We start from the raw sequence: 26299 nt of genomic DNA on the forward strand, positions 1-26299 counted from the left end.
GGTGTGGGGGGGGATGGGGGGGGGGGGGGGGGGATGGGGGCGTGTAGTGGGCCCCTGTCAACCTCTGGGCCCTATGCACTTTGTAACCCTTTTCCCCCTACTCCTGATTGGTACTACAAGAAGATTTATTTAACCAGGCTCCTAAAACAGCTTGTTTGGATGTTGTGGGATTTGGATGTAAAAAGCAAACAGAACCCATTATTTACTGTCTATGCTGGATACAGTATATGAATGCCCTTTCAATTTCTGACATACTCCACAAGCTTGAGCTATTGCTGACAAGTGGACAAATGGAAGAGTAAAGGAATGTTTAACCCTCTGGGGTCCGAGGATGTTTTGGGGCCCTGGAGAAGTTTTGACATGCCCTGACATGGACATTTTCTAATCCATTGAATGGCGCCGCACACGGCCGCCTCAGTGCTTGGCTCTCCAGTGTTTGTACTGTTTTTGTTCGTTTTTCCTGTTTTTTGTTTCTCAAACACGATCAGTTTTACCAGGGATGAACTGCTGAACATTCGGCAGAACACACCACAAAATTGTCTACCGGATTTCGATTATTCGAACGTTTTGCTGAATGTTGTAGTTGGCGGAGCAGCGGCGCTGATCAAGCGCTTCAGGACGTGCAGATGGGGGAAGCGAGCCGGCGCCCGCGTGAAGCTCAGGCAGCGCGGATTTCGAACGCGGTTGCCTAGCATCCATCTGGCGAATCTCCGCTCTCTACCCAACAAAATGGACAAACTTCTTCTGCTCTCCAGGACAAACAAGGATTTTTCAAACTCTGCTGCTCTGTGTTTCACGGAAACCTGGCTGAATGACGCCATTCCGGACAGCGCGCTACATCTGCCCGGCTTTCAGCTGTTTAGAGCAGACCACGACACAGAATCAATGGGGAAATCGCGTGGCGGCGGTACATGTTTTTGATGTGTTGTCCCGATCTAGAAGCGCTCTTCGTTAACTGCAAGCCGTTCTATTCGCCACGGGAGTTTTGCTTGTTCATTCTCGTGAGTGTTTTCATTCCTCCGCAAGCACACGTGAGCTCAGCTTTAGAGAAACTCACTGATCAGATTACAGACACAGAACAACAACACCCAGACTCTGTTATAATCATTCTTGGGGATTTTAATAAAGCAAATCTTTCCCGTGAACTGCCAAAATACAGACAGAACATCACATGTCCCACCAGAGACAGTAATATATTGGATCACTGTTACACCACAATAAAGAATGCATATCACTCTGTTCCATGGGCAGCTTTGGAGCTCTCTGATCACGGTTTAGTTCATCTTATACCGACCTACAGGCAGAAACAGAAATCAGCTAAACCTGTATTAAGGACTGTAAAAAGATGGACTAATGAAGCAGAGCAGGATTTACAAGCTTGTTTTGACCTCACTAATTGGAGTGTTTTTGAAGCTGCTGCCACCGATCTGGACGAGCTCACAGAGACTGTAACATCTTATATCAGTTTCTGTGAAGACATGTGCATTCCTACCAGGACTCATTTAACCTACAACAACGACAAACCATGGTTCACTGCAAAACTCAGACAGCTCCGTCAGGCCAAAGAAGATACTCACAGGAATGGGGACAGATTCTTGTATAAACAGGCCAAATACACACTGGAAAAGGAGATCAGAGTGGCAAAGAGGAATTACACCGGAAAGCTAACGAACCAATTATTTTCCAGTGATCCTGCTTCAGTGTGGAAAAATCTGAAAGACATCACCAATTACAAGACACCATCCCCCAGCACTGTGGAGAATCAACAACTGGCAGACGATCTGAATGAATTCGATTGCAGGTTTGAAAAAACACCATTCACACCTAATGCACCATTCATCCAGAGTGAGCAAAAGGGCTAGCAAAATCACTCTGGACCCCTCACATCCAGCACACTCCCTCTTTGAACTGTTGCCATTTGGTTGACGCTACAGAGCACTGAGCACCAGAACGACCAGACACAGGAACAGTTTCTTTCCTCAGGCAATCCATCTCATGAACACTTAACAATAATCGTGGAACACACAACACTAGTATACATTATTTATTTAACACACATACTTATTTACATTTCAAATTTGCATATATCATACCTGTACATACAAAATTGTCCATATTAGTGCTGGGCAGTATGACCAAAAATTTATACCACAGTATTTTTCAAAATTATACCAGTTTCACGGTACATGACGGTATTTTTTTTTCATGCATGACCGGGTGTTAACCATATTTTCTACTGATTGAGAGAGGAAATACTGCAGTATATTGACTTAGAATGCCCTATTTTACTGTCATGATGAGCGAATATTGTCAAAAAATACCCCACTAAATAGTGACTAAACACGACCCCTTTTAGTACGTTAACCAGGAGTCACTCTCATTTATAATCGCAGCATCGTCTGATAAAATCAACATGCATCTACACTAAAGAGTGGCTATGCAGTTGTTTTGGCTATATTACTTTCTTGTCTCATGCAGCGCATTGCCTGAGTAACAAACTAAAAAAAACAAAAAAGTGCTTGTGATATTAACAGACGAACTACGCTCATATTTATAATTCCAAACAATCAGTAAGCGACAGGTGCTAGGAAACGCTGTTTTGTACTCATTTATTGACGAGTCGGCACCCAGCACTAGTCTATATTATATATTGTGTTTTTGCTTTTTTGTACATTGTTTATTTTGTATATTTTTATATTATTCTTTTTATTATTTGTGTCCTGTCTTGTCACTGTCATTCTGTTGCACTATGGAGCTTGTGTCACTAAAACAAATTCCTTGTATGTGTAAACATACCTGGCAATAAAGCTCATTCTGATTCTGATTCTTACATTTATGTTTTTTTCAGTTGCTTATAAACATACAAATGGCTAAAGTCTGATAACACTGTAATCTGCACAAACTGGGCTACAATAATATTGTGAGCAGCATGTATGTACATGATTGTGTTTTTGAGAAAGCAATGTTTATGCGTGGTTAGTGAAAAACAAAAAAAATTAAATCACTTGAATAAGGCCATAAAACACATACAGAACATTTGTTCCCAAGACTTTTGAAAACTGGATCTTGTAGACTAGAGTTTTTGCTTCAAAATGATGTGAAAATTATCCTGTTCTCTCATTCACAGAAAACAATAAATTCATTAAAATTTTCTAAGTCACTTTTTGTATAGAAGGCCTGTATGCGAGGAGGCGTGAATGATCATGAATATAATAGTGTAGTTCACACCTGAGAAGACAAAGGCCCACATAATGAGCAGCATAATGAGCCTTTCAGTCAGGTGTGTGACAGAGGGATTTGCTACAAGAACACTGTTTCATGTTTTAAAACACTTACTGTGCAATAGAAGTGGGGCTGATACTTCACCGATACTGATGTTTCCTTTCACATAACCATGCTATGAGAACTTTTGGTTAACATTCAATATTATTATTCAGAATTATTACAATGTAATTTTCACGTTTTCTTACAAATAAGAAAATTATCGAAAATAATACAGTCATTAACATTAAGCATTTGCAGAATTTGGCCATACAATTTCACCCACATCATAGTGAATGTCCTGATTGAGACCTCTGAATTATATGTTGATAATTATTACTTAATTATTATGTTGATAGCTTATGCAATAATCAAAACAGCTAAAACTAAATACTGTAAACAAATGGTTGACTAACCATTCAGAGTAGTACTGATTACTGTAGGTGTGTATCACACACAGAAAACAATGTACTGATAGACTTGGGGAAGCTATTATACATTGTATACATTAGGTCTCTGGACTCAAGTAATTAAAATGTGTCTAAGACATCTTTTTTTAAAGGGGTCATATGATGCTTTTTTAAAGATCATTATTTTGTGTATTTGGTGTAACAGAATATGTTGACATGCTTTAATGTTCAAAAAACACATTATTTTTCAAATACTGTACATTATTGTAATATATATATATATATACAAATTATTGCCTTAGGCCTCATGCAAGACTAAAAAAAGAGAAGTATGTTAAGGAAACATCTTAAACACTGAATGTGAAAATGAAAAGATAAATGCTTTTTGAAGTCAACACCCCCTGTGACTGATATAAATAAGGCATTCATTCAGAAGAGCACTGCATTCATACAGAAAACTTCTGGTGATCATGGAGTCGAGAGGATCGTGTCTGCTGATGATCTGCTGTTTTATCAATGTTAGCAACCTTCATCCACTCGTTCGTCCCAGTAATGGACTTGGCAAATGTCGGAAAAATTCAAGTATGACAGCGCTGGAGGTACTAGCAGGAGGAGGCTGGGATAACCTGCGAAACATAGACATGGGCCGGGTAATGAACCTGAGTTATTCCCAGTGTCAGACCACAGAAGATGGTGTCTATCTCATTCCAGATGAAGTCTTTGTCATTCCACAGAAAGTGAGCGGAGTGGAAACAAACTCTGAGATCATCACGTCATGGCTGAACCAGACAAGCTCCACATCAAGCTCCATCAATGCAGATGTTTCCTTCCTCTCTGTGCTCAATGGAAAATACTCAGAAGAAAACCGACGTATGAAAACTCACCAAGTGAAAGATAATTCTGTAACATCACAGGTTCAAGTAGGTCAAAACCATATTGCATATTTTCCAGTTATTCCCCTAAATTTTTTTAGGTCATGAAATACATTAAATTATATATTTATTGCATATATCTATATATATATATACAGTCGTGGTCAGAATGATTGATAACTTTGGTAAATATGAACAATGAAATCTGTGAAAATAAATCCTTTTGATCATTTATTTTAAAAATGTACAAAAAAATTAATCTGTAAAAAAAGATTTTAAAATGGGGTAAAATCTGAATCTTTTCTCTAATGCCTGATGAGTTTGGAGAACACCCGACAAGACATCAGAGACCATTATTTTATAGAGAATCTCTCCAGAACTTTCAGATTCCAAGGTCCATGTTGGTGCCTTGGTGACAGTCATTTTCTATAGGGTTTGGGTCAGGGAACTGGAACTGGAACGGCCATGGAAAAAGCTTCATTTTGTGCTCAGTGACACATTTTTGTGTTGATTTTGATGTTTGCTTTGGATCATTGTCCTGATGGAAGATCCAACCACGGCCTATTATAAGATTTCTAACAGAGGCAGTCAAGTTTAGCTTTTTTATCTGTTGATATTTGATAGAATCCATGATGCCATGTATCTGAAGATGTATGTCCAGGACCTCCAGCAGAAAAATAGGCACACAACATTAAAGATAAAGCAATATATTTAATTGTACACATGGGGTACATTTTATCCTATGTGTTTTACTTTTCTGAGGCTTTCTGACCCCAAGATTAAACTATTTCTGCAATTCTCCAGCTGTTATCCTTGAAGAGTATTTGACCACTCAAACCATCCATATCACCTTGCTTTAAGACAATATAGACACACAGGCAGATTTGTAACATTTTCTGTTGATTGGAATGGGGATTTTCAATGTTTTAGCTCTTTTCTTACAGATACTTTCTAATTTGTGAAGGTCAACAATCTTTTGCTGCACATCAGAACTATATTCTTTTGTTTTTCTCATTGTGATGGATGATTTATCGAATTTGGCCTTTGTGTTCCCTTATATTTATACTCCTGTGAGTCATGGCTGGATGTTCGTATTCATGTTCGTAGTCACCCTGGTGTGGTACAAAAATACAAATGGGAATATACTCTAGGGATATTTTTATCATAAGAATTTCTAGGGGTACTAACTTCTTTGATAATATTTACCAAGGGTACCAATAATTCTGACCACAGCTGTATATACAAACAAGAGAGAGGTTTTAAGCTGTAACTCTGTAACTTTGCACATTTTTTGTATATAACCCACTCATAATTTGAATATTTTTCATTTTTCATGCTGTTAAGTACAAACTGTAAAAGTTGCGAGAGTGATGATTAAAATGCGGGACTGAATCTGAAATTCCTGTTTGACATAGTGATAACCAAAGCAATGGGTGTGACAAAAAATTCTGATGTCAAATCTGTGTAAGTCTTGCAGTACAACAAGTCTTGCAGCACTTGTTTTGTCTGTAATGTGTTTCTCTGTTATTTTATTACTTTCATTTGATCTTCTTAGTTCAGTGTTTACATAATTTAACAATATTTGAAGGCTACATGCTAATGTTTGAACTAATTATTTATAAAACAAAAATCAGGTTTCCACGAAGGCGAGTTTGATTAGGGTTTGACCTAATCTTTGCATGGCAGTGGCCCTCTAGTTCCAGATTTGAGTAACCCTGACACAAATGTATAATTATACATTTTATTTAGAACTTTTAATTTTACTTAACATCTTCTACTTTACTACATTGAGATAAAAAAAAGTATTTTCTTCTCTTGGTTATTTTTCTCAGGTCCGTAACCATCTGTACACAGTAAAGGCGTATCCTGACTTCACTCTGGACTCCCGCTTTGCTCAACAGGCAGTGTAAATTGCAGATGCCATCGAAAACAATCAAACTCGTCAAACAACATATCTGTCAGAGAAACTCATACTTGATTATGGCACCCATGTCATCACAAGTGTTGATGCTGGTGCCACTTTGGTGCAAGAGGACTATTTCTGCATCAGCAGGACTTAACTTCTTTGACAAAGTTAAATTTGATATTAGCAGCAAAGAATCTCAAGAAAGCTCTGAAATCCGGGGGTATCAGAGTAATGTTGCATATTCTTTAATGCAGAGCCATGGAGGGGCTTTATTCTACCCAGGCATCACTCTGCAGAAGTGGGAAGAGAGTCCGCTCAATAATCTGGTGGCTATTGACCGCTCTGGGCTACCAATTCACTATTTTCTGAATCCAACAACATTCCCAGGCCTCCCAGTACCAACAGTAAATAAAATGGCTTCATCAGTTCGTCAGGCTGCAGAGCAATACTATGAAGTAAACAAACGTCCAGGGTGCATTAATCCAGATTCCCAAAATTTTAACTTCCAGGCAAACATAGATGATGCTTCCTGTGAGGGTCCAATCACCAATCTTAGCTTTGGTGGCATTTACCAAACATGTGTTTCATTGAAATTAGATGGAAATTAAATCTGTGGTGAAACAGCACAGAAAAACCCAGCTACTGGTGATTATTCTTGCCCTCCATATTACTATCCCACTTTATTACACTCTGAAATAGTACAACAAGGTTATAATATTCATGAATGCTATACATATTCTGAAGATTGTGGTTTCCTTGATTTGTCTTCTTGTGAGCAAATAACATGTAATGATTTTTACCATGTCCGTCAAGCAAAAGTGGACACCTACTGGTGTTCTGCAACTCAGAAAATCCCTGAATACTCTGGCTACCTCTTTGGAGGTCTATATGGACCATCTTTACAAAACCCTCTGACCAAATCCAACAGCTGTCCTTCAAACTACTTGTATGAGCAATGATTATGAGGCCAGAACAAGATTCTCTGTGCCTTTTGCTGGTTTCTTCAGCTGCCAATCTGGCAACCCTCTTGCAAATGGTCAAAATCGCTGTCCACCTCAGTTCAGCCAACATCTTGCTGCCATTAGTGATGGCTGTCAGATATTGTACTGTGTCCAGTCCGGTGTGTTCACTGGTGGTCAGTTAAAACCTGTCCACCTCCCACCATTCACAAGTCCACCGCTGATTGGCATGATTGCAACAAACACTGTAGCTGTAATGACAGAAGGTGATTGTTTTTGAGTGAGAGTTGGAGAAACGAAGATGTGGAGACTGGCAAAGCATGATGAGCTCAACCGAATGAAAATGGCATCAGTGTTTGACACACCATCTTCACAGATGTCTGGAGGAGAAAAGGCTGGTGTAGCTGTCGTGTATTCATTCTAGTTGCTCTTGTGGTTGCAGGAACAGTGTTTTTAATGAAAAAAAGGGGATCTTCTGGCCTCAGAGTAAGCAGAGGGTATCAGGAGCTTTAGAATGAGGCCAGAATTAGTTGCCGTAAATTGAACAAATACAGAACAGTAAGGGGAAGATTAATTAAAACACCACTAGCATAATTAGCATAATAATCTTTTCTAAATCTTGTGTTCTACTTATTTGTTTACCCTTAAAGGGGTCATTGAATGCCCATTTTACACAAGTTGATATGATTCTTTAGGGTCTTAATGAAAAGTCTATAACATACTTTGGTTAAAATTTCTCAATGGTAGTCTGTCAAAAACAGCTCGGTTCAAAGCGACCCATTTCGGTGCATGTCTCTTTAAATGCTAATGAGCTCTGCTCACCCCGCCCCTCTCTTCCGTGGGGTGATGAGATGTTCTCTCTGAGACTGTAAACTTTAGCCGCAGAACTTGCTAACAAGCCCATTATTAGGAACGGCGATTTGCAAAGATTCATAAAAAACTATACTCACTTCTTCTGTAGGTGAAGCTAGATCATCATTGATTCATGCAAACATAGATGCATTTAAGTAGATCTGAGGGTGCATTCCCTTCAAAAACAAAAGTAATCTTCAATGGCTCAGAAGTCGGGAGTAAATGACGACTGCTATGTTCATTATTACATCCAACAACAAAACACCTCAGTTGCTTAGAAGCCATTCTTGTCAACTCCTGCTCTGGCGTCGAAACAATGGTGGACTGATGACAGTTTACTCTGGGCGAGTCTGTGCTAAAACGGCAATGTCAGTCAACAATCGTGGGAGCGGCCTGGGTCTGTGTGAAGTCACACAGCCAAGAATCTGAGAATGGCTTGATCTGAAAAAGGGATTATGATTTTGGGGGATTTAAAAAAAAAAAACACTGGGTGATTTTATAATTATAGGGTGGTTGTGTACAGACACTGCCAACATACGGTTATGTTCAAACACCATGTAAAAGTGAATTTGGCAATGACCCCTTTAAAGAAGTATAGTTGTGATCCATGTTTCTAATCAGCTGAATTATAATCTAAATAAACACTCAGTAATAATTTATTGTCATGATTATTGTTTTATTATTTGATGGTAGTAATAATATTTAATTTATTAATAAAATCAGTTAACCAGAACTGAACTGGTCTCAGTTACTGTAATGTATATGAAAATTCTTAATATTAAATAAATTATTATTGCTGCTTTTTATGATCTCTTATGATCTTAACTTCCAGTTTTTGTTTTGTTTTTAATTAAAATAAACACAGTTGCATGTTAAATGTTAAAAGCACAAGAGTAAAGATGTGTTTTTAACAGAGTTTTAAACTCAGACACCGTCACTAATGGATTAGCAGTGTTGGGAAGTTTACTTTGTAAATCTAATAGGTTACATATTACAAGTTACCCAATTTAAAATGTAATAAGTATACTTATTACTATAGTGTAACTACTTCAATTAGTTTTTTAAAGTAATATAACTGTTTACATTTCATTACTTTTTGATTAGGCCTACATTTCTAAATTTCTAACGAATGTTTTCAACTGTCAAACATTTAAACCAGACAGGGTAAATTCAACACTGATTACTGTCAGACCTTCAAAATCCTTCATCACTTCAAGTCTGGACTCTTGTTGTTAAAGTGTTTCTTGTGTGTTTTGTAGTCAGTTTGTAGTCCGTATGTTCATCTGTACACCTTGATTAGTCTCCCAAGGTGTATTGTGTTATCTTGTTAAGCTTGTTACTTGTTCCCCCGGTTTCACAGACAAGGCTTAAACCTAGTCCCAGACTAATATGTAAGTCTGAGCTGTTTCAACTGAAATAAACTTGCACTGATTGATCTTAAAATATATCAATGCCTTTTTTTTGTCTCAGGATGGACAACAGTAATGTTTTTTCTAAGGCACGTTTATAAAAATTACTTAAATGTCCTAATTGAAATATGGCCTAAACCTGACTAAAGCTGGGCTCACACTGTGTGATTTTTTAAAAAGTCCTTTAGGATTGTACTTGTCAGACTGTACAAACATGATGATCATGTCACACTGTGGGATCTCAGTTGTCATTAATGTCAGACTGTACGACAGTCAAGACACGTTAAAAATGGGTGCGTGCAAGAAAACTTGTCCAGAGTTTTACCTTATCAACCCATACACGTTCAGTGACTGCGAGCAGCATTGCACGCGGGGCTGTAATGTTGGCTATCATTAAAAGTATATGAATGGCGGCAATACCGGCGTATTTAAGAAGAATAGTGTAAGCAGCACTACACACCCACATGAAACAGCACCGCAACCGGTGTTTATCATAGCAGAGGCAACGTATCCGTGAGCGGAGGTCAAGAGCACCAGAGTTTATGCGGTTAGAAGAAATCTAATCTCTAGCATTAATTCTGATCATGGCTTGTCTTGAAAAACGAAGACAGTTTGACGTTCGTTGTAGGAGAAGTCACACTGCAGGACTGTGCGCCAAATCTTCTGACACTGCCAGAATTTCGTCGGAGGTAAAATTTGATCGCAATGGCCATTAATCGGCTGTCGGTGAACATGTCAAACTAACGATCAAAGACCACATATTTTAGCCTACGATTATAGGAATCTTTTAGAATTTTCCAAATTTGTCTCAGACGACCAAATCGTGGCCAAAATCGTACAGTTTGAGCTGGGCTTTAGTCTAAGCCCTGGTTGTGAAACCAGGCCCTTGTGTGTTTATTCCCGTGTTTGCTTTGTTCACTTGCCAGTCGTTGTCTTTGCTTGGATGTTGCTTTGGTTGTGTTTACTTTGTTCTCCCCATGTTTAGATTACCCCTTGTTTTATTAATAAACTACACTGCCTGCACTTGGATCCTGCCTCTCCTCTTCCCTGCATCGATTGCAATTTGGGAAAGAAATCAGTGAAATCTGTATGTGTGACTGTGTGTCTGCTCTTTCTTTAACAAAAATCAAACTGGACAATAAAGCAACTGATAAAGTAGCCCACACCACACATCAGTCATCAGATTTTTACATTTCCAGCACTGGAATGCATTTTTATCACTCACCATGGTGGCAACTCTCAGACAGGTTGTATAATACCATTACATGTAACTAGTTACTCCTCAACACTGTGGATCGGTAACTAATGTAAAGAACGTTGCATAGGTGTGATCCCATTTGCGACTGCCCATGAGCAAACGAGCAGCCGCATTTTGGGCCAGCTGAAGTCGATTTATAGAAAAAAAGGCAGCCCATAATACAGTGAGTTACAATAATCAAGTTGAGTTGTAATGAAGGTGTGAATTACAATTTCAAAACTATTCTTGCTTAGGAAAGCAATTGCCAATTGTCAAAGGCGATAAAAGCTAAAACAAACAGTGGTATTCTTTTTTTGTCACGCTTTAGACCACTGTCTACAATAAAACCCATATCCTTGATATATGAAAAACAATATGGAGTAATACAGTTGCCTTGTACCAAGCCCGAGCACGATTCTCCCCCTTCCCCATTCAACCCACTGGCCTGCACTCACATTGCATATCAGTGCAATGTAACGCTGGCCTGCACTCAAACAGCATTTAAAGTTTTTGATTTGAAAATAGGAAGAAAAGCACTTTTGCTAATAGAATGTCTAATAGATTAATCACTTATGTAGTCCAGCGATTTTTATTGTTTTAATTGTGTTGCAAGTATCAGAACATAACTACAGAGGCAGAGGACACTGATGCAGGAATTTACAGCTTTACTTGCACACTACAATTTCTGTTCATCAATAAGATGAGAACCATATCCGTTATAAACCTAAGTATGCCCAAATGTATTGAAAAATGCAATATCCAAATACAGTAATGAAGATGTTTGTTATCATAATGATGACACTAGAGCACACAAAAGTAGTAGCTGTCAACGAACTAGACTTTGGGGGTCAAGAGTACTCAGCTCTTTCTCATTTGACCAAAACAAAATGATTTGTGTTTTGTCATCATTTAGGTGCAGAAAGTTAAATTTTCAAATCTTGGAGACAGGCTATTCATTGTTTTATGGTGGACTTGTCATTGTGTTTATATGGTATAGTTGGGTATCGTCAGCATAGCAGTGATTACACCAAATATCCAAAAAATTGAACCAATAGGTAACATGTACAATGAGAACAATACTGTTGCCAAAATCAAGAGAGAAGTGAAGAGAAGAGGAATGCTTACCAAGACTTACTGAGAATCTCAAAAGTGCAATGCCTCACCAATGTAGTGCTCTAAGCGATAAGACGCAAGCTTATTCTACAAAAAATGTTTACCATATTAATTATGCTAATTATTAAAAAGTAGATTAGCACCCCCAAGACTACACACTTTGAATGACACTTTTTTCTGACAAACCCCTTTCAGGTCTTGGATTCTCTATTAATAAGCTAATGTCTTGAGTCAAGGCATGTCCAAACCCAATGATCATACCACAGATTTCTTTTTGTAGGCTGCATAGTTGTATCCGTCATATCCATCTTATGTGTTAGATTTCAGGACAGTTTAGCTAAAAAAAAAAAGCCATCTGAAGGTTGCAGTTGGTGGTCAGTTTGTATGTAAATGCATGATTTTGACCAACTTTTTCATGCATTTTTAAAACTCAATCTATTTTGTTGTAGATCCTTAAACAATTATGCTGTTATAGGAGTCCGTCCAAAATTGGTTTCATTCATGTGCAAACACTGCCTATGCCTGAGTAAACTTTCGGATGTAGACAAAATGTGCGGCGTTGGGGGTGTCCCAGCAACAGGCTTGAAAAACACTGGTCTAATATATCCAGACACACCTTAATTTAAAGCTATGTTCTTTAAACATAGCAATTTCCAGCATTTTATACATTCTTTATGATGGCAGATAAAACAGCGTATATTTCTGAGGAGACAATTTCCAAAAGGGAGAATCCCAAATGCATGCTTGTTTGATATACACCCTTTAAACATCAGGAAACCCAGAAGTTCATTTGGTGCTTCTGAGCTCTCAAATTAGTAGACTTTTCACTTATGCTAACATTATGGCACTTCTGGGATGTGAAAGATGCCCTTGTTTTTTAATAACCTGTTAGAATCTAGATCTTGTGAGAGTCATGTGACTAACTGTTAGCTAAGAGATCTTCCAAAGTGCCAGGAATCATTTCAACAATGACAGAATTTCCAGGTCTGAAAAAACGGATGTTTGATGGTCACACGACACTCACAAGACCCACACAGCTGATATGACCTTATATCATCAAATAGGCATCTAACAAAATGGGCACTGATAAAAGGACAACAGGACCTAGTCCAGCACCACTCATTACCTTCAGAGTGGGGGAGCTGGATGTCATTTGGCTCTGCAGTGAGCCAAATGGGCCATATGGGTTTCATAAACTCTTCGTACTTTTTGTGTAGTGAGATAAGACCTCTATTGCTGCTGCTGATATAAATAAAGTATGACAGGGCTGTAATAGGATGTCGCCTGTTCTCAAAGAAGGTGAAAATCATTCAACAAACAGAACAGATTAGTAAATCTTGCACACGATGCACTTAAAACAGGTAACAAATGAGTAAATTGTGCTCAAGATTTACTTAAAACAAGGTAACAAATTAGTAAATCGTGCTTAGAATTTACTTAAAACGAAGTGACAAATTAGTAAGTCGTGGGAACAAATTGTTAATTCATGGCCATGATATAAAGATTTTTTCCTGCATGTCATGTCTGAGGCTCTGTATCTATAATTTATGGTTATAAAATAACAAAACAAAAAAACAGGAATGAATCATATGATTATTTAATATATGAAACATTTGGGTAATACCACACCCTTCTACCACTAAGATGGAGGACATAATGAGGTTCATCTTGTAAATTGTGACCTGTAGGTTTGATAGAGCTTGTGTGCGCTGACACTCACCTCCATCAGTAGTCATGTCCTGTTCCAGTTTCAGCTTCTCCTGTCCCACACGGAGCATGCAGGCCTCAATCGCATCTCTGCTGATGAGCTTGATCACCTGCACTGTTCTGCAATGCAAAAACATGATCAGGAACTAAATTCCCTTCTTTATGGCAATCTCCATTTCCTTTTGATTATACTAACCTGGTTTGCCCCATTCGATGACAGCGGTCCTCTGCTTGTTTATCATTGAATGGATTGCAATCAATGTCATGCAGTATAACTGTGTTTGCAGAGGCGAGGTTGATTCCCTGCCCCCCAGCCCGAGTCGACAGGAGGAACACAAAGACCTCACGATTTGTATTGTATTTGTCGATGAGACCAATCCTAGAGAAGCTAAAATGTTTGAATAAGACTTAAGATTTGTTTAGACAGGCAGCAAAACTGACTAACTGAACAAAGTAGCAGCATAACTGAAGGCGTTTCATTACTTGCAAAGTGACAGTAAGGTCAGTCCGAAAGATCAAATCTAAAAAACAAAACAAAAAAACAAATCTGAATTGAGTGCAGTGCCACATATTTTGATCCCTGTCCTGAATCTCATTAATCTTGAACTTGCACTTCATCCTCACTCCCTTATGCAAAGTCTTGTGAGAACCCTCCCCCCAAAAAATTCCAAATCAAACCATTCATTGGATGAAATAAAGGAAGAAGGAAAGGCCTAAAAGGAAGACATTCCTTGCCAAATGCCACGTTTCCACAAGACGTGTCTTCTCAGCATTAGCAGGATGCCAGAAAGTGACATTGCAGCAATAGAATTTCATGAAAACAAAGTATTTTCGAGAGAAGAACAGAGAAAAGGACTTTTATGAGGTATATCAATATTGTGGTGCAACAGCTTTAACAGACTGTTGCATGAAATCTACTCGGTTGGTAAGATTTATGAGCTGTTATTTTGAACAGTATTGATCAATAAATAAATAAATCCATAATTAAGTGAAGCCTTTCTTTTACAGTAATATTCTAATTATTAAAATATCAATATCTTTATGACCACAAAAACAAGGCTGTTTAAACTCTGCATGCATATTATATTTTTCCATCTTAGAACAAATTAAATAATACATGTGATTCCTCTGGATATTCCCTTTTAGACATCACCATGAAGACAAATCAGTGTGTTTTCCCCATGTTTCTCTGCATTTCTCTGATCTTGACACACTGGGACACAAGTTCAGCTTGTCATACAGGCTCTCATGATGAATGTGAGAAAGCCCCATTTGTACCTGGTTACAACCTGGCGGGCGAAGGCTTTGATGTTGTCAGGATGCGCCGTAAAGGTGCCTTTTTGATCAATGTCAAGTCACACATGGATAATGGCACTTGTACAGTCTGCAAGAACCGCTTTCAGGGAGGGCAGATACAGAAACTTCCCTCAGTTGTGAGGGACTGGCGTTCCTTCAGCCGCTGCAGCAATCAGATTTCTAGTGCTCTTCATCATTCTGTCGACTCCCTAATGAAGAGTTCAACATCACTCATCAATAAATGGGAAATTGACCTTAGCCTGGATGACATAGGAAGGGTCATTTTGGGAAGGAGCCATTCAGATATTGCTCAGTTTGCCCAATATCAGAATGCAATGGATAAGGCAACATTTGCCCTCCATGAGCACAGTTGCACATATTACAGGTAAGTCCATGAGTTCATGACTCCTTGATGTTTTGTGTTGCAGTGGGCCAACAGAACAAAAGACTGTGAAGACCAGACCATCTCTCAATATCTCTGAACATGCATACAATCTTTCTAGATGATTATGATAATTGTATAAAAGTGGCTACATGGATCTATGTCCAAAGCATACAGTAATATATAATTTCGGTATTAGCACATGATTATTCATGAACTCTTCTTGTGAAGTTATACCCAAATTATCCTACGCATTCTTGGTACTATACCAAGATGAGAACAATCCTCTTTAGCTCTATATGTGTGAGGTGCAAAAAGTATTTGGACACTTAAAGCCACACTTAGGGTAAGTTTACACGACAACATGATAAAAATTGAAAAGTTTGTCCTTTTTTGAGAGGTCAAAAACGCCTTAAAACGCTGTATTATGCATACCAGGCCAGTAATGGGCAATGATACTTTTAAAGAAACACCACGCAAATATGTAATACACGTGCAGATGTCACCATTTTCACAAATTCAAATTTTTGTGTTTTAGAGGAAGACTTGCAATTTGAAATACATTTTCAAAAATTTCAGTTCTCAGAACCCCAAAACACCATTGCCTCGTAAATAAATGGCCAAAATGCATAAGATTTCTTTAGTTGAAAATGGTGTTGTGTAAACACCCGCTCAGAAATGTCTGATTCAGGGGTGTCAAACTCGGCTGCTGTAGGGTCACAGTCCTGCAGAGTTTAGCTCCAACACACCTATGTTTAGTTTTCAAGTAAATCTAAAGACCTTGATTAGCTGCTACAGGTGTTTAATTAGAGTTGGAGCTGAAGGGCTGTGGGTCTCCAGGAACTGAGTTTGACATCTTTGGTTTAATAAACTGCATGGATATCAAAATGTCAAAACAAGTGGAATCTACACACAATTCATGCAAATAAGTACTTTCCTCTTTCCTTTGACTAAATTGGGTAAAATAACACTGAAAACCAAACATAAGGAAGTTTTATTTTAAAAACCACATTTACAGAATGCTGACACATAACTACTTATTTTTTCCATTTGCAGTTACAGAGTTGCAGACCACCCAGAGCTCAGCACTGAATTCTCAAAACATCTCCAGCGACTTCCGACACAATATGACGTCAAAACAAAACCCATGTACCGAAGAACTATAGATACTTACGGCACTCACTACACACGTCAAGTCCATCTGGGAGGGCGAGTGAGGCGAGTCACGGCTTTTCGAACTTGTCTTGCAACCCTGAAGAGCTTCTCAGAGACTGATATCAAGAACTGCCTGAACATAGAGTTAAAGGTTACTTTGGGGTTCCTTCCAGCTAATGCCATGCTTTCCAACAAATGCTCTCAAATCCTTAAAGATAACATAGGCATGGGATTCTACCAGGGCTTCATGGCACACAAGATGGAGGTGCTGGGAGGTGAGAAATACTTTCCAGACCTAGTTTTAAACCAAAGCCCAGCTGAAGCATACTCAAACTGGGTGAAGAGCTTGCATGACATTCCGGAAGTCATATCATATGCAATTTTCCCTCTTTATCATCTGGTGGCTGATCCCGAGGTTAGTGCCAATCTGAAGAGTGCAATAACAGAGTATATAGAAGAAAACAGGCTCTCTGTAGATCAAAAGGAGAATCAAGAATGCTCACAAACACCAAATCTAGACCACAACTGCTGTCCTATGCTAGCCGGCCGTGGCAAGTTAGTAGTGTTTGTTCTAGGTGCCACAGGAATGAATGAAGATTACTTCTCAGCCACTGATGGTTTTGTGAAAATCTGGTACAATGGTATATATAGGGAGACTGAGGTGGTTATAAACGATAATGATCCAGAATGGTACACCCTTTTTAATTTAGGATCAATTGAGTTTGGTCATGAACTCATATTTGAGGTTTGGGACAGTGATGTAAAATTTGATGATTTTGTGGGGAGATGTGTGGTCAGACCTGAACATGGATCTCATTCACGCAGGTGTCCATTAAAGAGAGGCATCTTTTATTTCGCCTACCACGCTTCTTGTGATGCTCACTTGACAGGCCCCAGGTGTAGCAGATATTCACCACAAACTTAAGACCTACATAGTAAGGAATGTTTCTGAATATTACTTTTACATACCGGTAATTAAATTTAGTGCATTTACGGAAAATAGTGTTACATTTGCAAACTCACATTTTTTTTTTTAATTAGGGGTCCAAGCAGCAAACGTTGCTCTTGTATTCACAAAAATAAAAAAAGACAGACCATGCTGCCAAACAGTTATGGAATTCAAGTAAATTATTCTTGATTAGTCTCTCCACAATGCTTTAGTGTATTGAGACAGAACCTGGTAACTGTCACCATAAGTATGACCTGATAGTACATGCATCACTAAGGCCACCTAGTTGTCAGGAAATATGAAAAAAAATTTTTTTACCATAACATTTATCTACGTACATTTATATGCCTACAGTATTATTACAAGCCATTTTATTATGTCATGTATCACAATGCAGCTGTACAAACTAATAAAAATAATTGCAACTCAAATGAATGTTTCATGTTCATTTGCTTTGACAAGTAATCTTGTATTGTATTGTGAGCAGTGATAACACATCAAAAGCAAAAATATACAATTCCTTTATATGTTATCTGAGTTGTAATGCATCTGTTCTTCAGGTGACAGAAATTTGAGTGACTGTGTGTACTGTTTACTTACAAGATCGATAGCCTACTCAGAGACAAGTCATACTTCTCCAATACTTCCATAGATTCTCTTCTTAATATTACTTATTCATCATTGCCATTAAAATATGTCCCAAAATCTTTCAAACTGCTGCATTTGATACCATCAACCACAACATACTTTTGAATAGTCTCAAAAAACATGTTGACATCAGTGGAATTGCACTGATATGGTTCAAATCGTACTTATCCGAGCATCATCAATTTGCAACATGCAGTAAATCAAACTGTATCATCAGAAGTTCAGTATGGCTCAATTCTAAGACTTTGCTTTCCACCCTGTACATGCTACCCTTGGGAAATAATATTATGCTGATGATACTTAGTTCTACATTTCTTCACAGCCTGACGAACCAATTCACAAAAACGCAGGACATTGTTGACAAATAAAAAAAATCTGAAGACTAGCAATTTCCTATAGAACACCCTCTAACACTTGATGGCTGTCAAGTCTACAATCTCAGTTCGGAACTTGGGTGTGCTATTTGAAAGCAATCTTTCATTAGAAAGCCACATTTCTAACATTTGTGAAACTGCATTTTTCAGTCTTAAAAAAATATTACTCTACAAATAATAAACAAACTCCAGCTGGTCCAAAACACAGCAGCTAGAATTCTTACTACAAGTAAGAAGTATAACCATATTTGCCCAGTTCTGTCAACACTGCTCTGGTTCCCTTTTAAACTTTGCATACATTTTAAAATCTTGATGCTTACATAAAAAGCCCTTAATTATTTAACTCCTCAGTACAAGCTCTTGTCACATTATAGTGCTTCAAGTCCCCTGCAATTTTAAAATTCTGGCCAGTTGAAAATACCTAGAATACCAAAAATTGCAAGTGGTAGATAGGCTACTTTTCCTAGCATCATTCAAAAGGTAGGCACACTCCATCTGTTTAAATCTAGATTAAACACTCATCTCTTTAACCCGGCATCAGTGGTGGAAAGAGTACTGAAAATTTGTACTTATGTACAAGTACTGTTACATTGCTGAAATAATACTCAATTTTACAAGTAAAAGTACTGGTGTCAAAAATTTTACAAGTAAAAGTACAAAGTACTCCTCTCAAAAACTACTCGGAGTACTAGTTACGATTTAGTCGGCGATATTTAATGAATTACCAAAAAAAAATTCAACCATATCAAAGATCTATGTGGATGATAGCTACTTTGAACAAAACCCAATTTATCTTATTGACAAAGTATGTGAATTAGTGGTCACGATACTGGAATTTCTAACTTCAATACCTTGAAAAATATCAATAAAGTACCCGTGATCCGGAAGTTGCAACTGACTTCAGTGTTGTGATGTATTTTCAAGTGAAATTGAATATTGAATAAAGGGTGGGGTTTTATTGTGGTGCACCTTCACTCCACCACTTGCTCATAGCAGATTCATGGTTGGATAAAAGTGGTTAAAGGGTTAGTTCACCCAAAAATGAAAATTAGCCCATAAATTACTCACCCTCAAGTCATCCTAGGTGTATATGTCTTTCTTCTTTCAGACGAATCCAGTCGGAGTTTATTAAAAATTGTCTTTGATCTTTCAAGCTGTTTAATGCCACTCAGTGTGTTGCATGCATCAGTCCAAAAGTTGTTAAATAAAAAGCGCCCATCCATAAAAAAGGTCTCTCACACGGCTCCGGGGGGTGAACAAAGGCCATCGAATCGATGCGTTTTTGTAAGAAAAATATCCATATTCAAAACGTAATAATCACTTTAATGTAGCTTGCACCAACAGTTGTACACGGAAGCAGTTCCGGGAGGATGACGTATGGAGGTCGGCTGTTAAGCCCCGTTCACACTACAAGCGACACGCAACAGCAAAGCGACACAATCCTATTCATTTCAATGGAGAGCTGGCGATTTCAGGCGGCACGAGCGATAGTAAGCGACAGCGACCGTTGGCGACCGGATGGGGCGTGTCCAGCGACAGGATGACGTATGGAGGTCGGCTGTTAAGCCCCGTTCACACTACAAGCGACACGCAACAGCAAAGCGACACAATCCTATTCATTTCAATGGAGAGCTGGCGATTTCAGGCGGCACGAGCGATAGTAAGCGACAGCGACCGTTGGCGACCGGATGGGGCGTGTCCAGCGACGCGACAAAGTTCAGAATCCTTCAACTTTATGCAAATGAAGAGCGAGTTTTGGGAGCGACAACCAATAGGAAAGAAGTCGGTAGAGCTCATGTGATCATTCTCCTCTCAGCGCCGTAGATAAACATACGCAATGGAAGAAAGTAGGCTCTGTTTCTCATTCATTTTTGTTTGTATGTACGGATTTAATTTAGATGTAGATTATATTTAGTCATTTGTCTCCAAAATGTTTGTACTTAGCGGCAAGAAACCTGATTCGCTGTCATGGCAACCAGTATTGAGAACGCCCACTAGCAACCTCATTGCCAGCCCTTAGCGAGTCGCTGCTAGTGTGAACGGCGCTTTAGTAGGCAATCTGTTCGGTAGCTTCACGCGGAATCACGCATGCGCAGTATCATCAGCTCATCGGTTCTCAAATCAGACGTGTCCGAAAGAAACGGTTCTCAGTTCAGTGTACTGGTGATCCGAAAACCGATGCAACTGGTTCTTGACTCGAGAACGTGTACATTTGTTATCCGGCTCGCTGCACACATGCTGCTCTGCGCGTGTTCATCTTCAGTTCTCTCTTCACAGCAGTTCAGTCAGTGTACGGTTTCAGTAAATGAATTACTCCGGGATATTGGTTTATTTCGACTCCGAGGGAGTGTCAGCCACGTTAAAAAAGTGAATAATTTAAGTAATTTGTGGATTAATGCTTACTGGAGACACGAACCGTTTCAAACGATTCGTTACGTTTTGGTGAACTGGTTCACTAAGAAGAACCTGTTAAATCAATTCGTTGACGAACCGGACATCACTAGCGTTGAATCTTTTTTGGTATAATTAGGAAAAAGCCTCAAAAGCTTCACAAGGCTTTATCTGCCTATCTTTAATCTATACTAATATTAGCTTGTCTCATTCTTATTCTGAAGTAACCGTCGTCACCCAGATCCAGTACTCTACACAGATGAGGCCAGCTTTAAATACCCCACCAAACGCTGTCATAATGCATCCCGACATTCAAGGAAAAGAAACTGGATGAAATATTTTAGATGGTATAAAGATATCAATCCACAATCTGATTTGTGAGATAGCCTGGAATTAAATCACACCATGTTTGTTCGTCTGGCTGTCTGGTCTCTGACTGAACCTCGTTTCTCCCAAGGTTTTTTCCTCCATTTCTATCACCGATAGCATTTGGGTTCCTTGCCACTGATGCCTTTTGGCTTGCTTAGATGGGGACACTTAATATTATTGATTTGACAGCACAGACACTATTGGCTGAGAACTGGACTGAGCTGAATCACATCGACCGTTTTCGTCAAAGTTGCTTTATAGATTATGTTATATAGATTATTATAGATTAAATTAAACTCATTCCATATTTCAGTCCCTCCAGGATTTCATTGGACTTTTTTCTGATTTTTGCGGCCTAAAATGACTGATTTTGCAGCATTTATTATTGTTTTGCAGTGAAAATATACCACAGACAACATTCTTCTAAGATTATGACTTTTCTGGCTTTGAGAACCATTGTAGGGCTCCAGACTAACATCTGAGGACACCAGCACCAGTGCCATTAAGTTCTACAGAAGGTGGCACCAACACCTGACAGTAAAGCACTCACCCCAATGGCACATGTACATCTTGGAGATCTCTGCATTTACATATGCAAGATGTATTTTTTTTAGTGTTTGCTCATCTGCAATACATCTCGAAGACTTTTCCTGTCAGATGTCAAATAGACATTTATTAGAATGCATGTAAAACTGCTTCTGAGACAACTATCAGATTACACAGCAGATGTTTCCCAGATCTTTAGCAGACGTCTTGTCTGATGTACTTGTGCTGCTTGGGTAGTTGAGATGCAGATAAAATTGACTTGTATTACTGTCATTCATAATATCTAAATATAATTTAATAAATACAAAAAAATATATTAGGAAATGGCTAATAAGCCTATAAGTACTTCTCTGCAGCCATCTACTAGTGTTAATTAAAAATAAAAAAGACGTTAAATTAAGTGTTTGCTTTCCGACATCATGAAATTTTAGTTTTATATATGGGGCAACCTATGAAGGATGAACAAATAATCTAATCACATTAAAAATTACTTTCAAATTCGGTAATACTTAAAGCTTTGAAGTGCTGGGAAAAGTTGTGTCAGGCATTTAAAAACACTCGAAAACATTAAGACTGCCACAAGTTGTTCCTGTAGTTTTAAATCCATGGTGAATGGTGGTGATTTGTATTTATTGAATAATGGTTTCCACATCAGTGGCATTTGTTCTGATATCTGTAGCTTTAACAGAATTCTGCGCCAAATTTGAATGCTTCTCACAAGATTTCACAGAGATGTTATTGATTCTGCGGCAAATTCGACAACTTTCTTCACTGTATCTCCCAGCGCTGTGTATAACGGTGTCGCGTGATTGATATCAGCCCGCTGCTCTGGCCCGAGCAGATAAACAAGTAGTCCGGATTCGTTCCGCTTTCGGTTCGTTTGTCCAATGTAGCTCTTGTAAATCGGTCAAGATGATTTTTGGAATCTTTCTTTGACTGAATGCGCATTGCAATGACGTCACGGGACAAAGCACAAAAATCTGTGGAAAATCAGCGGCAATTATGAAAATTTGTGAGCTCTTGCGAAAATTGCGGCGTTTGCTTAATTTTGCGATAAATTCAGCGATCGCAAAATCCTGGAGGGACTGATATTTGAACTGCAAAGTTATTGAACTGAACTGAATCAACAATTAACTGATTTCAACTGAATAATGACTTCTTTATAGAGAATTGACTTCTGTTTGCATTACTGAATCATTACCCTGTTTATCACTGTAAAGCTGCTTTGAAACAACCTGTATTGTATAAAGTGCTATATAAATAAAGGTGACTTCATGCTATTTCAATGTTGATGAGTTTGAATCGCATTGGTGTGCAAAGATTTTAATGGCAGTAGTACTCAAACTTGCAATACTCCTCAACAATCAAAAACCTAAATTAAAGGTAATGACTGTATTATCTTTATTTAGAAAGCAATACAAGGACACATACATTAAACAACAAAACTGTTAAAGTACAAGTATAACCAGTTATTTGCAGCAGTGCCTTTAGTCTATAAGGTCACAAATCTGGAACCAACTCACCAGTCCTGTGTGGGCTAATCTGAGCTGGGCAGCTGAGGTACAGTCTTTCAGATGGCACATATGACATAGATCTCCAGTGTGGAATATTAACATGAGTATTTCAGGTGATCCCCGAGTAACACAAACTCCTCTACCACCAGTACATTGGTCCAAGATTTGTGTGCATTTAATAACTGACCTCTAACATTTGAACATGGGGAAAAAGTGCTAGTCCTTACCAAAACCACATCAAATCAGTTTTAAGTTGCTGTGTTTATATTTGACGAGTGGAGGGAAATGCACAAGCAACTACCACTCTTGACTTTACCATTCTTCAGGTTTCAAAGGCCCAGTGAGACTTTGAGCAGCTCTGCCATTTGTTCAGTTATAGCACTGTCCTCTTCTGAACAGAGTGAAAAAGAATTAAAGAGCTTTTAGATACCAGATACATATAGCAAAACCACCACAATGAAAGTTTCTATTTTAATACATTAAAGTCACTGGATTATCCAAATATAGGAATTAAACTATTTAATATAAACCATTTTTCATTGACATTGCAGCAAAATGAACTATACAGGTTAGTGCGGTGTTCAAAATATCGATATGACGATGTATCATCATAGAGATTTGAAGATACGAGTATCGATACAGCTGGCCCTGTATCAATATTGTGGCACATGTGCAGCAGTGGACCGCGCTTAATTTTTAAAATCTTACAACCTTTAAAATAGAGTAGAAAAGTGCGAGGTTTCTAAAAAAGAATGAATAGAGCATATATAGGCTACAACAAGGTTTAATCTGGCCGCAGAGGAACACAACTGGGTTGCCTGATATAAAGAGACGTAATCCCCGAAACAGAGCTTTATACTTGCGCAATACGGAAATACTTATCTTTGTCAACCTGGCAACCCTGTGCACGTGCTCTCTCTTCACAGTGGATAAACGCGCTTGCTTTCTGAAAACACCGGTTAGCTTGCAGTTTAGCGATCTCCACTTCAATATTCTATTCTCAGAAAAGTGTAATTCATCAACTGTTCATTTAGGACACAGAGAGAGAGAGAGAGAGAGAGAGAGAGAGAGAGAGAGAGAGAGAGGGTGTGTGTGTATAAATTACCACCGTTTTGCCACGTTTCTCTATTAACAGTAAAGCGGTGGCTTTAATTCCTTTAGAAACAATGATGCTATCAGCTCCTTGTTGAGAAAGATAATGTAGCTCTTGAGCGATTAAGCTATTTAGTTGATAAAACTGCGGGGCAGCGCTAAAAAGTTTGTTCCTGAATGTCTGAGTTTGGCCGCAATGTGATCTGATGTGTGTGTGACTGAACTTAACATTAACTGCTTCTGTTTCACACACACATGCATGTTCGGCTAGAGTCGCTTTGAACTCGTGCATCTTCGGAAGCGGAGCTGCGCAGAAAGTTACAAAAAATGTTGTACACACCGCCACGCGAAACGACGTTGCGCACACTCAAAGCGAACTTCCGCCAACACCGCGATGGCGTCATATTTGCCGCGCGCACCCAAGCGAACATGCGGACGCGTCGAGTAAATCAGCCTTGAGCGTTAGTTACAGTGAAGACAGCGCTTTAGTTTAGAACTCCTCTCTTTTTTTTTATTTTTTTATTGTCGAGTGTTAATTTGTGCAATGATAACCTACCAGCAATGTAAATTATTTTTTAAATATATTAGAATGAGTACATTACAATATACATTTATTAGAACCAGTACATTATTATTTATGGGCTTTTTAAAACAAGATGCAAACAATCAGAATATTGTACCTGGTGGGGAGTGCACAATGTAAACATGAAACATATGCCATTACCTATATTGTACTGTGGTAAAGTTATGGAGGCCCTTCATAATGCAGAGGTCAACTGCCTGCTCTGCCAATAGTTAGAAATGGCACTATAGTAAGCAGTGTTTAATAAACAGCTGTTTTTCTAAATTCTGCTGAGGTGAAATTCAGTGCAGTCATGTATCGTGATACGTATCGTATTGTGGCCTCTGTATCGTGATACGTATCAGATCGTGACTTCGCTGGTGATACACAGCCCTAATACAGGTGCATCTCAATAAATTAGAATGTCGTGGAAAAGTTCATTTATTTCAGCAATTCAGTTCAAATTGTGAAACTCGTGTATTAAATAAATTCAATGCACACAGATTGAAGTAGTTTAAGTCTTTGGTTTTTTAATTGTGATGATTTTGGCTCACATTTAACAAAAACCCATCAATTTACTATCTCAACAAATTAGAATACTTCATAAGAAGAAGTATTCTACATTTTTAGTGAATTGTTGGCCTTCTGGAAAGTATGTTCATTTACTGTGCATGTACTCAATACTTGGTAGGGGCTCCTTTTGCTTTAATTACTGCCTCAATTCGGTGTGGCATGGAGGTGATCAGTTTGTGGCACTGCTGAGGTGGTATGGAAGCCCAAGTTTCTTTGACAGTGGCCTTCAGTTCATCTGCATTTTTTGGTCTCTTGTTTCTCATTTTCCTCTTGACAATACCCAATAGATTCTCTATGGGGTTCAGGTCTGGTGAGTTTGCTGGCCAGTCAAGCACACCAACACCATGGTCATTTAACCAACTTTTGGTGCTTTTGGCAGTGTGGGCAGGTGCCAAATCCTGCTGGAAAATGAAATCAGCATCTTCAAAAAGCTGGTCAGCAGAAGGAAGCATGAAGTGCTCCAAAATTTCTTGGTAAACGGGTGCAGTGACGTTGGTTTTCAAAAAACACAATGGACCAACACCAGCAGATGACATTGCACCCCAAATCATCACAGACTGTGGAAACGTAACACTGGACTTCAAGCAACTTGGGCTATGAGCTTCTCCACCCTTCCTCCAGACTCTAGGACCCTAATTTCCAAATGAAATACAAAACTTGCTCTCATCTGAAAAGAAGACTTTGGACCACTGGGCAACAGTCAAGTTCTTCTTCTCCTTAGC

General features: G+C 38.6%; 2 protein-coding genes and 1 pseudogene across 4 annotated transcripts in view; 2 read left to right on the forward strand and 1 right to left on the reverse strand.

Annotated features, from left to right (window-relative positions):
• Positions 1-4141: 4141 nt before the first annotated feature.
• LOC107574772 (macrophage-expressed gene 1 protein-like) lies at positions 4142-7965 on the forward strand (annotated as a pseudogene).
• Positions 7966-14472: 6507 nt separating this feature from the next.
• On the forward strand, positions 14473-17928 carry LOC107574774 (perforin-1-like). 3 transcript variants are annotated; one of them, XM_016261216.1, is made up of 3 exons: positions 14473-14651; positions 14873-15407; positions 16461-17928. In XM_016261216.1, exons 2-3 carry the CDS (start codon positions 14881-14883, stop codon positions 17482-17484), a joined length of 1551 nt encoding a protein of 516 aa, XP_016116702.1. In that variant the 5' UTR covers positions 14473-14651; positions 14873-14880; the 3' UTR covers positions 17485-17928. The 3 variants fall into 3 exon arrangements, with proteins under 3 accessions (XP_016116702.1, XP_016116703.1, XP_016116701.1); XM_016261217.1 differs by having other exon boundaries at positions 14473-14647; XM_016261215.1 differs by having other exon boundaries at positions 14473-14591.
• Positions 17929-23152: 5224 nt separating this feature from the next.
• LOC107574773 (SWI/SNF-related matrix-associated actin-dependent regulator of chromatin subfamily A containing DEAD/H box 1A-like) overlaps positions 23153-26299 on the reverse strand; it is a gene marked incomplete at its 5' end in the record, with an annotated part of 11836 nt that continues 8689 nt past the window's right edge. The window contains one exon of the mRNA XM_016261214.1: positions 23153-23741. Within this exon, the coding sequence (XP_016116700.1) occupies positions 23680-23741 (62 nt within the window). The remainder of the gene's footprint in view (positions 23742-26299) is intronic.

This window comes from Sinocyclocheilus grahami, unplaced genomic scaffold (genome assembly GCF_001515645.1).
Source record: "Sinocyclocheilus grahami isolate Dianchi unplaced genomic scaffold, SAMN03320097.WGS_v1.1 scaffold2333.1, whole genome shotgun sequence".
Lineage (NCBI taxonomy): Eukaryota > Metazoa > Chordata > Actinopteri > Cypriniformes > Cyprinidae > Sinocyclocheilus > Sinocyclocheilus grahami.